At 43.2% G+C, this 18,639-nt stretch overlaps 1 protein-coding gene across 2 annotated transcripts in view; it reads right to left on the bottom strand.

The window, feature by feature from the left end:
- Positions 1–10,371, bottom strand: part of TMEM150C (transmembrane protein 150C) — an 89,219-nt gene extending 78,848 nt beyond the window's left edge. The window contains exon 1 of one of the 2 annotated variants that reach the window (XM_025385195.1): positions 9,957–10,371. In XM_025385195.1, coding sequence (XP_025240980.1) covers positions 9,957–10,036 — 80 coding nt within the window. In that variant the 5' untranslated portion in view covers positions 10,037–10,371. Of the gene's footprint in view, positions 1–9,688 lie in introns of both variants that reach the window. The other variant, XM_025385196.1, reaches the window with a different exon arrangement.
- Between the last annotated feature and the right edge of the window lie 8,268 nt (positions 10,372–18,639).

The raw sequence follows: 18,639 nt of genomic DNA, 5'->3' as shown, positions 1-18,639 counted from the left end.
TGCCCAGCCAGTAGAGCACAATGAAACCACTTGGGAAGCTTTAAAAAAAAAATTTGGTGTCTGAGCTCCCTGACCCACCCAGAGATTCTGGTTTAATAGATTTGGGGCGCAGCTGGAATTGTAGAGTTCTTCAGATGATTTTACTGTGTAGCCATGGTTGAGAACCTCTGCCCCCTGCCTCGCTTGCCATCTCTTCCGGGTTTGTGGTGCTGTCCAAGGCAGCACCTCATCAAGAACTTCTTCACTCCAGGGTCTGCCCAGGCCAGCCATGGGCAAAGGTCAATGGTCTGTCTGAAGAACCCAGTGGAAGCGTGCTGCATCTTAGGGCAGCACAAGAAGCCAAATCACATAGTTAACTGGCCTGGAGGAAAGCACACCTTTGTGTTCCATCTGAAACTGCTGTCCAGTAGCCACAGAGGCTATTAAAATTTGAATAAATCAAAATTAAAAATTCAGTCAATAACAGGCTAGCCAGTGTATTGTCACCTTTATGGGTCACATGATCTCTGTTCCAGTTACTCAACTCTTCAGTGTCCATGTAGTGGCAATCACAGGTAACATGTAAACAATGGGTATGGCTGTGTTCCAATTGGACTTTATTTACAAAATAGCTGACTCCTATCGAAAAACCATCAAATGCCCTAAGACAAAAACATTTACTTAATAAAATTTCTAAACACAAAGAGATAATGATTTATTTGGAAAGGCAAGGTAAATATTGCAACAAGCAAGCAAACTAGAAGCCAGATGAAACTAAAGTAAGCCTTAAGGTACAACATCAGAGTCATGTTAAGTTGGCCTGGGCAAACATTATGTCGAGAACTAATATAAAACATTCATAGGCCAAAGTGGAATGGAGTCTCATCCTTCCGTGATGGCTGTGGTCAAGCCAAGACTCTAAGAAATAAATTGCGTGCCTTCCAAAGGCATTTTCTAGCTCTGAGACACTGAACAGGGGAGCAGTTATCATCCAGAACAATCCTCTTTAATTTCCCATGTGATAAAATAAGTTAGAACCTGTGTTATGAACAAGAAAGAAGAGTGAAAAAAAAAGTTACTTTGAGCCAGAGTCTGTGCTAGGGAATTCACAAATATTGTCCGATAGCTAATAAAAAGCAACATTTCTGAATTGCTACATTTATGGCTCTGTAAGTGATTTGGGTCAGTGGCTTGATCTTAAAAGATCACGATGTGCCACTATTTGATCATAACTATATCGTTCTGCGAATCAGTTAATGGAGAATTTTCGTCTTTATTTTTATGTGCATACATATACAATGAAAATTTTGTTATAAAATGGCAAGCCACTCCTTTTCATATAAATCAATTTTATGCCACATGTAAGCTGAAATTAAAATGGGGAAACACCAATCAAAATGTCATAGAAAAGATAATCAGCTTTCTCAAGAACAATTCTATTAGCTGCTAAAAATACAGGAGATAAATATGGTTTTTGTGAACACTGTGCTGTCAATGACAAGACTGGAAAATGTTTCAAAATGCCATACATTTGAAGTCTATGGTATGTGGGAACATACTACCACAAAGGCAGAAAAAAATGTCACCCACAAGTTAATATTCCTGCTACTACATATAGGTATATTTTAGTTATCAGTGTTTCTATATAAATATACTTTAAGTTTTAGTGCAAACTAGAGTTTAGAAATTCCAGGAGAAATTCCAGGAGATATATTTCCATTAGAAATTCCAGGATGATTATATTACAGAATTCTAATTTTAACTTGCAAATACTCCAAGTTCAGTAAAAAAAAAATACTATTTCTATTTGGATTGCATTACAATGGTATCAACATTTCTTAATTAACACTATTCACTCATGAATCAACAGAATGAAAATAACTTGAAAGACTATTTTATCAACCAGCACAGTTTAAAAAATACATAATGTTAATTTTAGCTACATAGTTTTAATTTATGCTTTAAAACTTCCACTTATTGCCATTTAAATATTTCTTTGGCATTCAAGTCATCATAAGTGTAAAAAAAGAGTAAGAAATCTACTTTGTTAATAAATGAAATGTTTGATGAATAGTAAAGCTATGCTATTTTTGGAGATTTTTATGTTTATATTCAGTTGATTGTCATTATAATTCATTATAATTGCTTCAGAGTTAAATAACATCATTTAAACAATGGGCTAATTTCCTATACTGCCATAGTTAAGCACAGTTACTTCTTAAGCTTTGTCTACACTTGTCTAAAAGTATTACCTAACTCTCAATGTTTTCTCAAAGGCAGTTCATCTTGCTCCTTTGTATTCCACAGATAGAGTCTGGATCACTGTCCTCAGAGATGGACGATTCTACAGCCTTGAACAAAATCTGAATAGCTTTAGAATTTTTCACATGTTAGACACAGCTTCTGTGCTTTTTAAAGGAAAGTAAGCATAATGGCAAGCTGTTGCCTCTTCTAGTCTACCTGACAAAGTTTATGGACTTCAAGTGATCCAATTACATTAAGTTTGACCTTTAAGGAAAACTGAAATCTACTTCCAAAATGAAATCAGTTTTACTTTCTAGATTGCACTGGAGAAAAAATATTTCCAGCCTCACTTTCAAGACTTCTCTTGTCATGTGAAATTCTTAAAACAACATTGTTTTCTATTTATTTTATGAACACTATGTCACGAGGCACTTGTGGGCAGGAGGTGATTTTGAAAAGACAACTTAGGATATAGTAAATAGTAGTAGATTTATAAGATGGACGTATCTATTTAGACCATTTGTCCTATTTGTACAAACAAATGTGTGCAGAAGTTAGGAAGTGGTTAGGAGGGAAGGAAGACAGCTCTGGAGACACAATCTGTAGTCAGTCTCTGGGACAAGCACATTTCTTTGGGCATACGGCTGCTTTTTCAAGGACATTAACCTTCAGAGACCACAGGCAGGCAGCAGTGAGGTCTCTTCCTGCCTAAATGTGCAAGTGACTCCCCTGTCACCCATCAGGCCTCCTCTTATACAGAAAATAACTGGCATCAGCTTATTTCTGTACTTGTACAATGCTCTACAATTTTTGAACCTCACAGTTTTGTAGATGTCCATCTATGTATCACTATCACATGGTAAGATGGGAGGTGAGGTGGTTGAACGCTTGGGCCGTCACCAGACTGCCTGGGTTCCTATTTTGCCTTCACTACTTACTGGGATGTAGGTACTGCAGGATAATGGCAATACCTACATCAAAGGACTGTTGTGAGAGACAAGATAACAGACGCAAAGCATTCAGCATGGAGGACTTGGTAAGCACGCAATAATGTTACTCACTGTTAGCTATTATTTTTGTCTTAGGTCAGTGTTTCCTGAAGTGGATCCCAAGCCTAGTTTCATAGGCAATATTTTACATCATGAACCAGTATACACATATACACTTAAGTAATAATAATGCAAATAATAAATATGCATATATGCTGCTTATTACACATGGACTGAGTGACGCAGAGTTAGGATTTGAACCTAAGGGTTCGGGGCCCTGTTTTTCTAGTGTTTTGTTTTTTTGTTTTTTTTGTTTTTTTCCTTGGAGGAGGGATAACAGGCACACATCACCACGCCTGGCAAATATTGTATTTTTAGTAGAGATGGGATTTTGCCATGTTGGCCAGGCTGGTCTTGAACTCCTGACCTCAAGTGATCCACCTGCCTCAGCCTCCCAAAGTGTTGGGATTAAGGCGTGAGCCAATGTGCCTGGCCTCTCTAGTGCTCTTAACCACTACTCTCCACTGCCTTGTGGCCTGGTACTTGTTATACATGGAGGAGCCAAAGTTTCATCAAACACTAGTAACCCTCACTAAGAAGGATGCACAGTGACCACTTCTATTACACATTTTATTTCATCAAGAAAAATGCTGATCCTAACCTGTTCAATTGATTTTATGACCCAAGAAACGTAATTTGAAAAATACTACAGTAAGTGTTGTAAGAAAAATTGTTTTGAAAACACTAACAGCCAGGCATGGTGGCACACGCCTGTGATCCCAGCTACTTGGGGGGCTGTTGGGGGACTGAGGTGGGAGGATCCCTTGAGGCCAGGAGTTCAAGAATGCAGTGAGATATGATCATATCACAGCACTGTAGCCTGGGTGACAGAGTGAGACTCTGTCTCTATTTGTTTTTTTTTGAGACAGAGTCTCACTCTGTCGCCCAGGCTGGAGTGCAGTGGCGCGATCTCCGCTCACTGCAAGCTCCGCCCCCCGGGTTCATGCCATTCTCCTGCCTCAGTCTCCCGAGTAGCTCGGACTACAGGCACCCACCACCACGCATGGCTAATTTTTTTGTACTTTTAGTAGAGACGGGGTTTCACCATGTTCACCAGGATGGTCTCAATCTCCTGACCTTGTGATCCACCCGCCTCGGCCTCCCAAAGTGCTGGGATTATAGGCGTGAGCCACCGCACCTGGCCTGGCTCTGTCTCTACTAAAAGAGGAAAGAAAAGAACAGAAAACACTAACAATAAAAAGTTAAATAAGTATATGTATCTCATCTCAGAGGCTTTACCATGCTATTGTGCATTGTAAATCTCCAAAATAAATAAATAAAAAAGAATACATGGAGCATTTATTCAAGCATCCCCATCACCCTATGGGATGGACACTAATCTGGGAAATGTTATCACGGGGTGTTAATACCTTCAAGACAGGGAAAATCTGGGGGTTATTTCAATCTATACTTTAGTTGACACAAACACAGTCAATAAATGTTTAAATAGTTGATTGAGGGAGAGTCCCTTCCAGAGGAGGGGAACCCCCAGGACCCTGAGCTCTGGCCTGGAGAGAAGTACCCTAGATACCTATGCTGGGTGAGGGGCATCACTCACCCAAGAAACATGAGAGGCAGCGTCTTGTAAAACAGTCTAATTAACAACATGTCCCTCTCCATGATCAAAATAATGGCTTTAATCAGAGCAAATTAGTTTAAAAATGGAAACAACATGGTTGATGCTAAATCAAATCCCATAAAAATAATGGTAGGTTATACCTTAAGTGGATTTGGTAATCTCCACAGGCTGGACTTGAGCAAGAGGATCTGGGTTTGAAACCCAAGAGGAAAAAACCAGACAAGAAGGGCCCAACAGAGGCAGAGACTTCAGCTGCTCCTGGAGCCAGGAGTACCCATTTGTCAGACTTTTCACAGGGTCTCTGTGATTGTAATCAAGGGAAGAACGCGAGAGATGTGCATCACTACCTACTTCCTACCTTTCCCTGAATCTCCTCTCCCTTGAAAAATTGAAACGTAAAGAAACTGACTCTAAGAATACATGATCTATAATGTGCAAAAGAGCAAATAAGCTCCAGTTCATGAACATTAACATGAGGGGCCAAGCATCTAAACAACTCTGGGTGATGCTTATTATTGGGGCTAGCAGACATATAGAAATTAAAAAGAGAAACTGTTTTTAGAGTAGAGTTGAACTTCACCACAAAATATCTTCTTCAGAGCAAGTGCAAGTGGTTTTTCTTTTCTTCTTCCTCTTCTTTTTTTTTTTTTTTTTTTTTTTTGATATGGAGTCTAGCTCTGTCACCCAGGCTGGAGTGCAGTGGCATGATCTTGGCTCACTGCAACCTCCGCCTCCCGGGTCCAAGCATTCTCCTGTCTCACCCTCCCAAGTAGCTTGGATTACAGGTGCCTGCCATCATGCCCAGCTAATTTTTTTTGTATCTTTGGTAGAGACGGGTTTTACTGTATTGGACAGGCTGGTCTCGAACTCCTGACCTCATGATCCACCCGCCTCAGCCTCCCGAAGTGCTGGGATTACAAGCGTGAGACACTGCATGTGGCCTCACAAGTGGTTTTTCATAGCAATAGGATTATGAAGTCAAATCTCAATTCTGGTATTATCAATGCCAACTGCCACTATTTTTTTCTAATTAAAAGATAATTGCCCTTAAGTGCTATCTCTCTAGGAAATGTGGGGAGAAAATTTAGAACGATACTGTCCAATATGGTAGCCACTAGCCCCATGTGGCTATTTAAATTAATTAAAGCTAAATAAAATTTAAAATTCAGTTCCTCAATTACACTAGCCCACGTTTCAGGTGTTCAATAGCCACATGTGGCTCATGGCTATCATACTGGACAGATTATAGAACACATCCATCAGTGCAGAAAGTTCTTTTGGACAGCACTGATCTGGAACAGGCTGTTTATAGATGCCAAAAAGGAAAATATTCATTTCTCACTTGGTAAAAGAGCTTCAAGCCCTACCTACCAGAGCTGGGTTGACTCAGAACAGTTTGGGGCTGAATTTGAAGGCTACTGCCAAAGATTTCACAATTATCTCAAAATATTCCAAATAGCTGATCTAAAATCTCTTTGCATGATGATTGATTTTCCATTGCCACAAGTTGTCTTTCAAAATCTAAACACACCAGAAAAAAAAAAAAATTTAAACATACCAGGAAATGATATTTGGTGATAACAATAACTTAAAGTTCCAATAATTTATGAATAAGTTCGAAAATAGTTAAACAACTATGAAAAAATATAAGGATACATGGCACCATCAGCTCCAGGAGTAAAAATTTATAGTTAAAATAAGTAAGGGCTGTCAGGCCTCTGAGTCCAAGCTAAGCCATCTTATCCCCTGTGACCTGCACGTATACATCCAGATGGCCTGAAGCAACTGAAGATCCACAAAAGAAGTGAAAATAGCCTTAACTGATGACATTCCACCATTGTGATTTATTTTTGCCCCACCCTAACTGATCAATGTACTTTGCAATCTCCCCCACCCTTAAGAAGGTTCTTTGCACTCCCCCACTCTTAAGAAGGTTCTTTGTAATTCTCCCCACCCTTGAGAATGTACTTTGTGAGATACACCCCCTGCCCACAAAACATTGCTCCTAACTCCACCACCTATCCCAAAACCTGTAAGAACTAATGACAATCCCACCACCCTTTGCTGACTCCTTTTTCGGACTCAGCCCATCTGCACCCAGGTGAAATAAACAGCCTTGTTGCTCACACAAAGCCTGTTGGTGGACTCTCTTCACAGGGACGTGTGTGACAGGGGCTGGGCACGGTGGCTCATGGCTGTATTCCCAGCACTTTGGGGGGCCAGGGTGGGTGGTTCCATTGAGGTCAGGAATTCAAGACCAGCCTGACCAACATGGTGAAACTCCATCTCTACTAAAAATACAAAAAAAAAAAAAAAAGAAGAACAAACAAACAAACAAAAAAAAAGAAGAACAAACAAACAAAAAAAGTCAGGCATGGTGGCGGACGCCTGTAATCCCAGCTACTTGGGAGACTGAGGCAGGAGAATCACTTGAACCCGGGAGGCAGAAGTTGCAGTGAGCTGAGATTGTGCCACTGCACTCCAGCCTGGGTGAGAGAGTGAGACTCTGTCTCAAAAACAAACAAAAAAGTAGGGACACACTTATTACACACCTGTGTCTAGTCCTACTCTTTTCATGAACTTAGATCCAGATTCAATAACACTTGGACTTTGTACAATGTTTTGGGAACTTCAGCATACATATCATTTGACCCTAACCAGAACCTAATCACACTGTAGTGCTGATTCTGAGCGCTACCGATTCTTCTGTGAAAGCGGATGACTGAGAAGTAATACATTATCTTGTCAGTGTTTGTTTTGCTTAATTGGTTACTGAACTGATCCCAAATGGCCAGATTACAGTGAAACCAAATGGCTGAGATTGCAGGGGCCAGCTAGTTTTTCCTCTCTCATGACTCCAGGCTGCCTTGCTAATCTGACCCACTGTACTAAAGAGGTGTGGGTCACAAGGGAGACAACGCAGGAAGATAGTGTAAAGCAAAGGGCCTTCCCTCTTGACAACTGCAAAGCAGGTAAGGTGAGCACAAAAACCCCTGCAAGGTCATTGTGAACATGATTGTGGTAGATCTACAACAAAGGCTAAATATAACGCATTATTGTGTTCATGCAACAACAACAAAAAATTACTCCATAGAGCAAATTATTCCCCCACAAAGCAACAGGGAAAAGGCATTTGTGAGAAATGCATGAATTAAGCAATTGCTCTGAAGACTTAAATGCCGATTTAAATAATCCAAACAGATTGCATTCAGCTAATGGCAGATTATAATAAACATGCATTAAAGTGTTTTTCAAATACGTTAATATATTTGCGAATGTCATAACATCTATCAACTAGTCATTATTGTTAGCAAAACTTCTTTACCTTTTTATTTACCATGTCCAGTTTGTAAGCTTCCAACTTGGAGGACTTGCAACATTTATTAAATAATGTATAAAGAACGCACCATTAAAATTCCTATGCTTATGCCTTGAAGATTAAACTCACATTTCTAGCTCATTAATAGATGACAACTATAGTTAATCCTGGAAATATGGAGTCTCTAGAACACATACAAGAAAAAGTTTGGGATTTGATACATGAGAGCTGAGACTAAAATTCTTTGATAGGTCACATATATGAGCCTAACAATTCTTCCTTGATAGAAAACTTTAAGCAGGTCAGTTTAATGACTGCTACGATGGAGTTTATACATCCACACTCAACTATCCTTTCGATGAACTGCTGCCCAGAATGGAGGTAAAGCCCTGCACTATTAAAATGTCTTTGGTTCAAGCAGAGAAAGAAGCAGAAACTGATCCTGCCATTTAGGCTTTGTTATTGTTTTAGATCCAATAACTGTTTGGTTTTATTTTTCAACATGGCATTAGTATATCTGGTTCCCCAATAGGACCTCGCATGTAGGACATCGGAATGGGTTCACTCGGGAAGATGGACTTCCATTCTACCTATGTTCCCACATGCAGTCACAATCCTGGCCCGACCGTGAAAGGCAGTGTGGCCGGAATAAATCTGACCAAAAGGATCAGTGAAATGTTTGGGACATCATAAAGTGCTGCAGGGGTAGGGGTGGAGGAAAGGAATGAGTAGAGAGAAAAGGAGTATGAATTTAAAATGGGAAAACCCTCTCATTCTCCATTTGATTCATTTAAGGAGGGGAAAACCACTCAAGGACTCTCTCCAGAACCCAAAGCTAATCACTTTTCATTGCAGCGGATTACCAAAGAGCCTAGGTAACCCACCTACCACGGCCTCCCGCCGAAAAATCAAAACTCCCATTTCTTCCCAAGTGTGCACCCAGGAAAGGAAAGAAGACTGTGCATTTAGAGTGGAGGGCGGTACACAGGGCAAAGCAAGTTAGTGCCTCCTTCCCGGATCCCCTGCTTTCCGAGCCAGCCTGACCTGGCTAACGGCAAAGTGCAGGGACTGGGAGGTCAAACTTGGGGTCGCTTCTCACCCGACTCCACCCAATAACGAGATGATGGGGTGGGGACACCTGTCAAAGGACGGGGCCGGGGCCGGGGCCGCAGCGGGCGAGCGGGCGAGCGGGCGAGCGGGCTGGCGGCACTGCGGCTGCTGGGACCAAGGCGCGCCGGCTCGGGCGTTCGCAGCGCGCGGGGCAGAGCCGGCACAGACTCCGGGACTCGCCGGGAAGCGTGCGCCCGCGGAGGGCTGGAGCGCGAGGCCCCGCGCCCAGGACGCTATGGGAGGGGGCCGCAGCCGAGCAGGGCCCCGCAGTCGGGCAGACCCAGCCGCCCCAGCCGCGCTGCAGCCCCCGCCGTCCCCGGTCTCCGCCTGCCGGCTGCGCGCTGGGCCGGGCCGGACGCCCCCTGGCTGCGCGACTGGCCCGGGCAGGGGAGGGGGCGCCGCGCCTACCTGCTCTGGTGCGGCGGGGCCGCTATCGCCTCGAGGGGCTGTGACCTGCGGCGGTGGCGGTGGCGGTGGCGGCGGCGGCAGCAGTCGCGGCGGGGAGGGCGCTTCCTTCAGGAAGGGGTGGGATCTGCTCGCCCGCCCGCCCGGCCCCCTCCTGCCGCGCCGGGGCCCGCCCCCGACTTATTCTGGGGTCCCCGCTGCTAGGCCTTCGGGGAGAGTTGATCCCCTGGGTCTCGGGCTTATGCCACCCCCGGGGGCCCCTAATAGTCACCCGGGGCAGGAGCCGGGTGTGGACAGGCGAGCCGCTTCCTTCCGAAGCCTTTGTGGACGCGTTTGCCTGGCACTCCTCATCCAACAAAAGGAAGGACGGAATCTGGGATCCTCCGCCTGGTGGTTATTTATTCCTGACCTGTTGTAACCTTCTGCCTGGCTCCCTTTCGTCCGCACACCTAGGGTTTTTGCACAAAGCAGCTAAAATTCGTTTTCATGCCCATTGGCTGAATGTAGTTCTCCTCCACTCAGCGCTGTCCCGCGTTTGTTTGTTTGTTTGTTTGTTTTGTTTTTGTTTTACCATCCTGTTGAACAAACACAGAGCCAACTTCTGACCCTGGCAATGAACAGCAGACACCAAGGCCGCCCTCCCAGCGCCAGCTTGCAGCTTTCCTCCCCGGGTCTCGTCTGAGTCCGTCATAAACTATGTTCATCAGCGTTTTGACAGCTTCCCCCACCCCAGACCCCCAACCTACCATGGGACCCCATGGCACCATGTCAGTGATCTCTTGCAGCAGCATGGATCAATGCCACTTTTATCTCAGGCTCATGATGAGCCTAGGTTCCAAACACAGCCTCTCTGGCCTCCCACAGGGGGCTCTCCTTTATCAACCCGCCTTTGTCAGTCTGCCCTCCATTCTTCTGGCGGCTTCCGTACCACACCTGTCTCCTTTAAACTGCTGTCTCTCCAAGCAGGCATTCCTTTTTTTTCCTTTTTCCTTTTTTTTTTTTTTTTTTTTTTTTTTGACGGAGTCTTGCTCTGTCGCCCAGGCTGGAGTAGTGGCGCAATGTCGGCTCACTGTAACCTCTGCCTCTCGGGTTCAAGCGATTCTGTCGCCTCAGCCTCCTGAGTAGTTGGGATTACAGGCGACCGCCACCATGCCCGATTAATTTTTGTATTTTCAGTAGAGGCGGGGTTTCGCCACGTTGGCCAGGCTGGTCTCAAAACTCCTGGCCTCAAGTGCTCTGCCCGCCTCAGCCTCCCAAAGTGCTGGGATTACAGGAGTGAGCCACCGCGCCAGGCCCAACCAGGTGTTTCTAAGAATCTTCTCCAATTCGGCATGTTCAAATTCTGCAATTAATGTTCGGTTCCAGAACTCTCCCTTTCCCACAATTCTTGTGATTATCGTCTACTATGTGTATATTGATTTTTGTTGTTGTTGTTTTTTCTGTATATTGATTTCTTGTTTTCTCCTGGTTACTAGACTGTAAGCTTCCTGAGACCAGGGATCTTGCCTTCTCTTGTTTTCCTTATTTTAATGAGTGAGACAGTTATCCATTCAATTAAAACAACAAAAGCAAAAACTTCAAGAGAGTCTAGACTCTCTTGAAAGTATATGCTCAATTTTGTGGGAACAGTTTGTGTGAACAGCACAAACATCCATCTATTTGAGTTGGAGGGTGGGGGGTGGTTTTTCCTGATATAAATGAATTTATTATTTTTGGGGGATTAGCTTATGAGTATTTTTCTGAGGAGAGTAACTACACATGAATCAGACCCTCAAAGTGGTCTGACTCCCCCAAAGTTAAGAATTGCTTGAGGCCCATCCATGAACCCCACCTCTGATAATATGTCTACTCCCTGTCCCCATGCCATTCATTTCTCTCTGCAATAATGGAAAGAGTCCTCTAGCTAGACCTTCCAATTCATTCTTTCGGAACTAGATCCAGCCAAATAATTAGCTGTCCCTCAAACACAGAAGCGGTATTCTGTTTTTACATCAGAATCACCAGTGGAGGCTTTAGAAAAAATAGAGATGCCTGGGTTCACCTCAGACCCAGAGTCAAAACCTGATTGGAGGTGATAGTGGGGGAAACCAGAACATAGGTATTCTGACAAAGAACTGTAGGTGATTCTGACATGGCCATGCCATGTCACTGCCTTTCTTGGGAATAGGGCTCCCAATTTGTAAAATGCCCTTACTTTCCCCTCCCTCATTTTTTTGTGGAAGGATTGAGAGCCTTTGCACCAGGTTTAATTTATTTCAACATTTTCATTTTCATTTAGAGCCAGGCCTGTGTTTCCTAAAAAAAACCAACTTGAGTTTGTGAGGATCGCAGGCTCAGTGCCATTCCTCAGCACCACTAAATCACCGCCGCCTTCATCTCCAAATAAACCCAAAAAGTCAGGAATGAATTACATTCCTGACAGTGATATTACCAGCTGAAATTGTATGTTAAAATGCTGGCCATGAAGGAGAGTTGGTTGCTATAAGCAGATTCTGTGAATGTCATGAGAGTTCGAGTGAAGCTTCGAGAGTACAAGCAAAACACGGGTTTCTCTGTGCCTTTTTCTTGGTATTCCATCTGTTAAAATTTGTTGTCCACCATGTACTCAATATGACCTTGGATATTTTAAATCACATATGGGTGTAAGACTGAAATACTTTTCCAGAACTGGTTATCTCTTTTTTCTTTTGAGTATTTTTTGGGGGGGATGAATTTTAAATGAATCTCTGAAGGCTTCCAGCCAGCACTTGCTTCTACCTCACAAAGACCAGTAAAGGCCCCAAGGCAGCTTGGTCCTGAGTATTTGGGGAGTGAGAGTTAGGAATTGTTGTGTTGATGAGGTAAGCACATATTTGTGAGGATCTTCCTACATCCTCTTCTTACTCCTTTTTATAGGAAGCTAGCTCTCGGAGGATGTGCTGTTCCTTGGCATCACTTGGGAGGTTGTCACATTGATCCATTGTAAAATGTGACATTGAATAAAGGTTCTGTCCACTTCTGCCTCCAATTCAAAGACCGTCTCTGGAATAGCTATTGGTGGTGAAGGATTTAGGTTCTCTGTCTAACACCTGCAGCACTCCCCCTGTTCCCAAGAACCCCTACACCACTGAGCTTGGTTCTGCCTTCTCATATGTGAACTCTCTTCCTCTGATCTCAGAACTCTCGTGTGTGTCCTACCGATGGTAAGGAGTTTGATCACAACTGGCTGTCTTTTTAAAAAATACATACAAATGTTCATTTTGTACCTTTAAATAATCTGTTGATATGTTCCAAAATGATTCAGGCTGTGAGGAAAGAGCCAAGCACAGAGTTAGAGACTGGGGCATGAAAGAAATAGAGTATAAGGCCCAGAAAGAGTTGCCAGCCACAAACTTTGTAAAATTTTGTGTCAAATGGAGATTCACACTCAGAGACATCAACATTCTACAGAACCACAATGAGGCATCCTGATTTCGACACCGTGTTGTTCTACAAGGTTGATGTCCTAACTGTGGTGAACACCACAAACATCCATCTATCTGAGTTGGGGGGAGGGGAGTAGTTTTTCCTGGTATAAATGAATTTATCATCTAACTGAAACCACTACACAACATTTAGAATTACAAAGAAATTTTATATTCTTGCTCATTTTCTTTGTCTTGGGCAGTCAATTTGTTTTTGTTGTTTTATGATTCAAATCACTTCCCTAATTCATTTGAAAAAACAGAATTGAGAAGCACAGCTCATAAATAACGCTCTCAGGGATTCTGTAAATCCCTGCTGCTGGTCCAATTGCAATGACTCTCATTATAATAAAAATCTCTGTATAACAAAGTTATTGTCAAACCTTATCCAATAACTGGTAATCCAAGTAGTCTCTGATAAACAATAAAGTCAGCCGGGTGCAGTGGCTCACGCCTGTAATCCCAGCACTTTGGGAGGCTGAGGCAGGCGGATCACGAGGTCAGAAGATCGAGACCATCATGGCCAACATGGTGAAACCCTGTCTCCACTAAAAATACAAAAAATTAGCTGGGTGCGATGGTGCATGCCTGTAATCCCAGCTACTCAGGAGGCTGAGGCAGGAGAATCGCTTGAACCAGGGAGTGGGAGGTTGCAGTGGGCCGAGATCACACCACTGTACTCCAACCTGGGGACAGAGTGAGACTCCGTCTCATTGGAATGGCATTTTATTGTTATCAAAACTGTCTATTACACAAAACCTTGTAAGAGCAATTGGAATGATCGTGAGAATACATCTGGTCACAGGATGTTAAATGGAAGCTTTTATTTTAGTCCCATTTTGAGAGAGGGCTCAGATAATAGTTGTCAACCACACTCACATTCCAAACAAAGTTCTGGACTACTATGTAGGATTTCCAAAGGAGTGTTCCTGAATTTCTCGTTTACCCTGTCATAGGCGTTCTAAGAGGCCCTTTCTCTGCACTTACCACAAGGAGGGGAATGGGGTTTTTCTCTCACCTTAAGTCTGGTGAGAAAGACTTCAGGAAGACCTCTTGGAGAGCTCCGTGGATGTCCCCTGCAGTTTGGGGAGTACCACGGACTGGTGCCTGGCTCATGCCTGAGAAACCTAAAGGACCAGAGTTAGCAAAAGTGGCCTGAATATCAGGTAGAGACTGTGGTTGGGGAAGTAATTTACTCTCACAGAAGACAAGTCTAAGAGAGTGACACAGGGCAGGATTGGCCTTGATTGTACCCAAGAGGATTGCTTGGAAAGGCAGGGGTCTCTGCAGAAAGAGGCCAGAGGTTTGCCTCCAAATGTTCAGGGTCCAGGGTAAAACTCTAAAGCAACGAAGCAAAGGCAAAATGAACCTGCTCATGCCAAGGGGATGAATGGGTGGTAAGAAGCTCCCCAGCAGGGTGGCTGTGGTAAGTGATGTCCAACAAACCCACCACAGGGCTCATAAGAGAAAGCATCAGCTGGAAACATCTGCCATGGCCAGAGGTAGCCATGGTAGCCAGAGCCATCCAACACCTTTCCAACTCCTCAGCTCTTTCTTCCCCTCTTCCATCCTGGAGGAACGGGGTAGCCAGTGAGAGTAGAAAGAGGTGGAAGCACTAGGCTGGAAGGAAAACACAGGAAGCCTACCATTACTCACCTTTTCCCACTGAAGTGTGGAATTTTTAAGATTATTTTACTGTACCACACATTTTTAAAAACACTTCTAGGTTCAGGGGTACATGTGCAGGTTTGTTATATAGGTAAACGGCGTGTCACAGGGGTTTGATGTACAGATTATTTTGTCACCCAGGTAAAAGCATAGTATTCAATAGGGAGTTTTTCAATCCTGTCCCTCCTCGCACCTGCCACACTCAAGTAGGCTCCATGTCTGTTGTTCACTTCTTTCTGTCTATGTGTATTCAATGTTTAGCTTACACTTCTTTTTTTTTTTTTTTTTTTTTTTTTTTTTTTTTTTTTTTTTTTNTGATCCCTACTTTCAACCACATACAGTTTAGAGAGCCAGAAAGACAAGTATATCCACATTTTACTGCTGAAAAATGGAAATCTAAGCTTAAATAAATAACTTATCCAAACACACAGCCAATATAGCAGGTGATTAGGCCAGGACTTGAATGCTGATATTACATCTGCAAGTCTAATGCTTATTCCAAGTAACGTTGTTACTTCTTTTTCTGGCCTACTAGACAAAAATGAAAGAAAACAACAATATAAAAAACAGAACTAACTAGCCAGATTTCTACAAAAAGGGCCTGATCTTGGATGAAGACAACGTTGAATAAAGAGGCTGTGACTCTGGTGCAAAGAGTACAGGTTACCTATGCCAATATACCACATACTCATTCAAGAGCTAAAAAATGTATCATTTCAAACATGAAATGTCCTGTCATCAATCAATATTTTTCCTAAAATTTTTTTTTTTTTTTTTGAGACGGAGTCTCGCGCTGTGTCACCCAGGCTGGAGTGCAGTGGCGCGATCTCGGCTCACTGCAAGCTCCGCCTCCCAGGTTCAGGCCATTCTCCTGCCTCAGCCTCCGAGTAGCTGGGACTACAGGCGCCCGCCACCACGCCCGGCTAGTTTTTTGTATTTTTAGTAGAGACGGGGTTTCACCATGTTAGCCAGGATGGTCTCGATCTCCTGACCTCGTGATCCGCCCGCCTCGGCCTCCCAAAGTGCTGGGATTACAGGCTTGAGCCACCGCGCCCGGCTAGCTTACACTTCTAAGCGAGAATATGCGGTGTCTGGTTTTCTGTTCTTGCGTTAATTTGTTTAGGATTATGGCCTCCAGCTCCACCTATGTTGCTGCAAAGGACATGATCTTATTCTTTTTTATGGCTGCATAATATTCCATGGTGTATATGTACTGTATTTTCTTTATCCAGTCTATTTTTTTTTCTTTTTCTTCTCTTTTCTTTTTTTTTTTTTTTTTTTTTTGAGACAGTTTCACTCTGTCGCCCAGGCTGGAGTGCAGTGGCACAATCTTGGCTCACCGCTACCTCCGCCTCCTGGGTTCAAGCACTGCCTCAGCCTGTTGTGTTGCTGGGATTACAGGCATGCACCACCATGCCCAGCTAATTTTCTGTGCTGTTAGTAGAGACAGGGTTTCGCCACGTTGGCCGGGCTGGTCTCAAACTCCTGAGCTCAAGTGATCCACTTGCCTCGGCCTCCCAAAATGCCGGGATTATAGGCTTGAGCTGCCATGCCCATCCCAGTCTACTGTTGATGGGCATTTAGGTTGATTCCCTGACTTTGCTATTGTGAATAGTGCTGCAATGAACATACAGGTCCATGTGTTTTTATGGTAGAATGATTTATATTCCTTTGGGTACATACCTAAAAATGAATTTCTGGCTAAAATTGTACTATGCATATATATTTGTGCGTGTGTGAGAGAGAGAGAGAGACACTTGCTTTATTGAAATATTCTCCTTATTACAGTAGTTTGGAATCGAACCTATAATATCTCCAAGGTATGCCTGTATCTTATCTCTTTTAACAACCTTTTTTTTTTCTTGTTTTTGAGACGGAGTCTCACTCTATCACCCAGGCTGGAGTGCAGTGGCGCAATCTCTGTTGACCACAACCTCTGCCTCCCGGTTCAAGTGATCCTCCCACCTCAGCCTCCCAAATAGCTGGGATCACAGGTGTGTGCCATCATGCCCAGTGAATTTTTAATATTTTTGGTAGAGATGAGGTTTCACCATGTTGGCCAGGCTGGTCTCAAACTCCTGACTTCAAGTGATCCGCATACTTTGACCTCCCAAAGTGTTGGGATTACAGGCATGAGCCACCACGCTCGACCTGTACTATGCATATTAATTACTGAAATGAGAGTATATTTTTGGCTAAAAGTAATCAGAGGTCTTTTAATTATTTGAGAGTAGCCTAAAATGTCACAGGGCCTGTGTATTCAGTCATCTGAGGGACAGGAAAACAGGCCCCATAGAGCAGATGTAATGGAAGAGAATACAGCTGCATTCTGACTGTACCCACGAGCCCAGCTGGGTCAGCATATCAGCTATTCATTCAAATACAATGCACTCCATATTATATCTTAAAACCTCTGAGGATGTCTCATTCTGGCATCTTACCTGAATTATTAGCATGTCATATATGTCAAGAAATTCCCTTTGTATGTATATAAATTATAGTTTAAGCTTTCCAACAACTAAGTTAGAAATAAGGATACTGGATTAAAAGAGTCAGGAATCTAAATGTTGCTTAACCTTCTATTAAATAAGCATCTGCTGTAGTTTCCTCATCTCTAAAGGGCCTGGATAAGATGATTGTCAAGGCCTCTTTCCGTAAGAAAATTCTATCTGGAAAGGCTACAGCACACCACAGATCAAGGACAAAGTTTTCAGACTGTTCCACAGGTGAGCAGCCGTCAGACCAGCATATCTGGCGTGAGATCGCTGCAGTGGTTTGGAATGATAAGGAAGAAGTATTTCCAAAATGAGGTACTGACAAGCACAGTGATGCCTTCCTTTGGAGGTGACATGTTACCTTGGTGGCAGTTTCCATATTATGCACTTGGCAATTGTGATCTGGGAATTCCGGAGCATTTTCCTTTATTCTCTGAATTCCTGTATCACTCCTGCCATCCTCCTTCGGTGAGAAACAGAGTTGCAAAGCCATCTGCGACTGGTGTTCAGAGGGAGAGCTGCAAATGAAAACCAGACCCTGTGTTCTGAAATTTTCCCTATTTTACTCCATTTTCCCTATTTTAGCTAGGAGATTCTTGTCTGCTACAAGAGAATAAGCCAAAAGAGCAAGCAATTTTGATTTTAATCAGTCCCCTCTTTGGACTTTTTGCCAACATGCATTAAGCTTATGGAAGTCATCCATTCTCTATTGATTTAAAAAAACCTCCTAAATTAGAGAGCTGATTACTAATTATTTTGCAGTATGATATCCTTTTTGGAGGACTTCTAGTAATTCTTATTCAGTTTTTTAAAGTTCTAAGCAAGTGCTCTTGCTTCAGCCTGATTGTTTTATTGTCCCACTCTGCTGTCTGCCACTCAACTGCCCAGTCTTTACCCTGAGACCTTGCTATGATCCGGCAACTAAAGAGTTAACGGCAAATGGAGAAGGAGGCCTCCTGGATCTGCTGAGGTGGGCAGCCAGTGTCTGACAGGCTGGTGTCTTTTCTGCACTGGTTGTTACATATTTTAAATATCATCCCTGATTGGGGGCTCTTGGAAAATATTCTCAACTTCTCTCCACCAAAAAGTATCTTTTTTTCATCTTTCTCTCTCCACCCTCTTAGAAGAATAAAGAAGAAGCGTTTATTCCCAAGCCAAACTCTATCAGCTGTTATTCTTCATTCTGTCCTCTCCTAATACTCTCTCTTTTGGTACCTGATCCCTCCCTCTCAAGTGGTCATTCCACTTAGCCTACAAACATATGGGTATTTCCTCCATCCTAAAAACACCTTCCGTAGATTCTGCCTTTTTAATCAAGCTCCAATTTCATCACTTCCCTTCCCTTCAA

The sequence above is a fragment of the Theropithecus gelada genome, chromosome 5 (assembly GCF_003255815.1).
Source record: "Theropithecus gelada isolate Dixy chromosome 5, Tgel_1.0, whole genome shotgun sequence".
Taxonomy (NCBI): domain Eukaryota; kingdom Metazoa; phylum Chordata; class Mammalia; order Primates; family Cercopithecidae; genus Theropithecus; species Theropithecus gelada.
The sequence above is the reverse complement of the archived record's forward strand: the minus strand, read 5'-3'. Positions and strand labels throughout refer to the sequence as shown.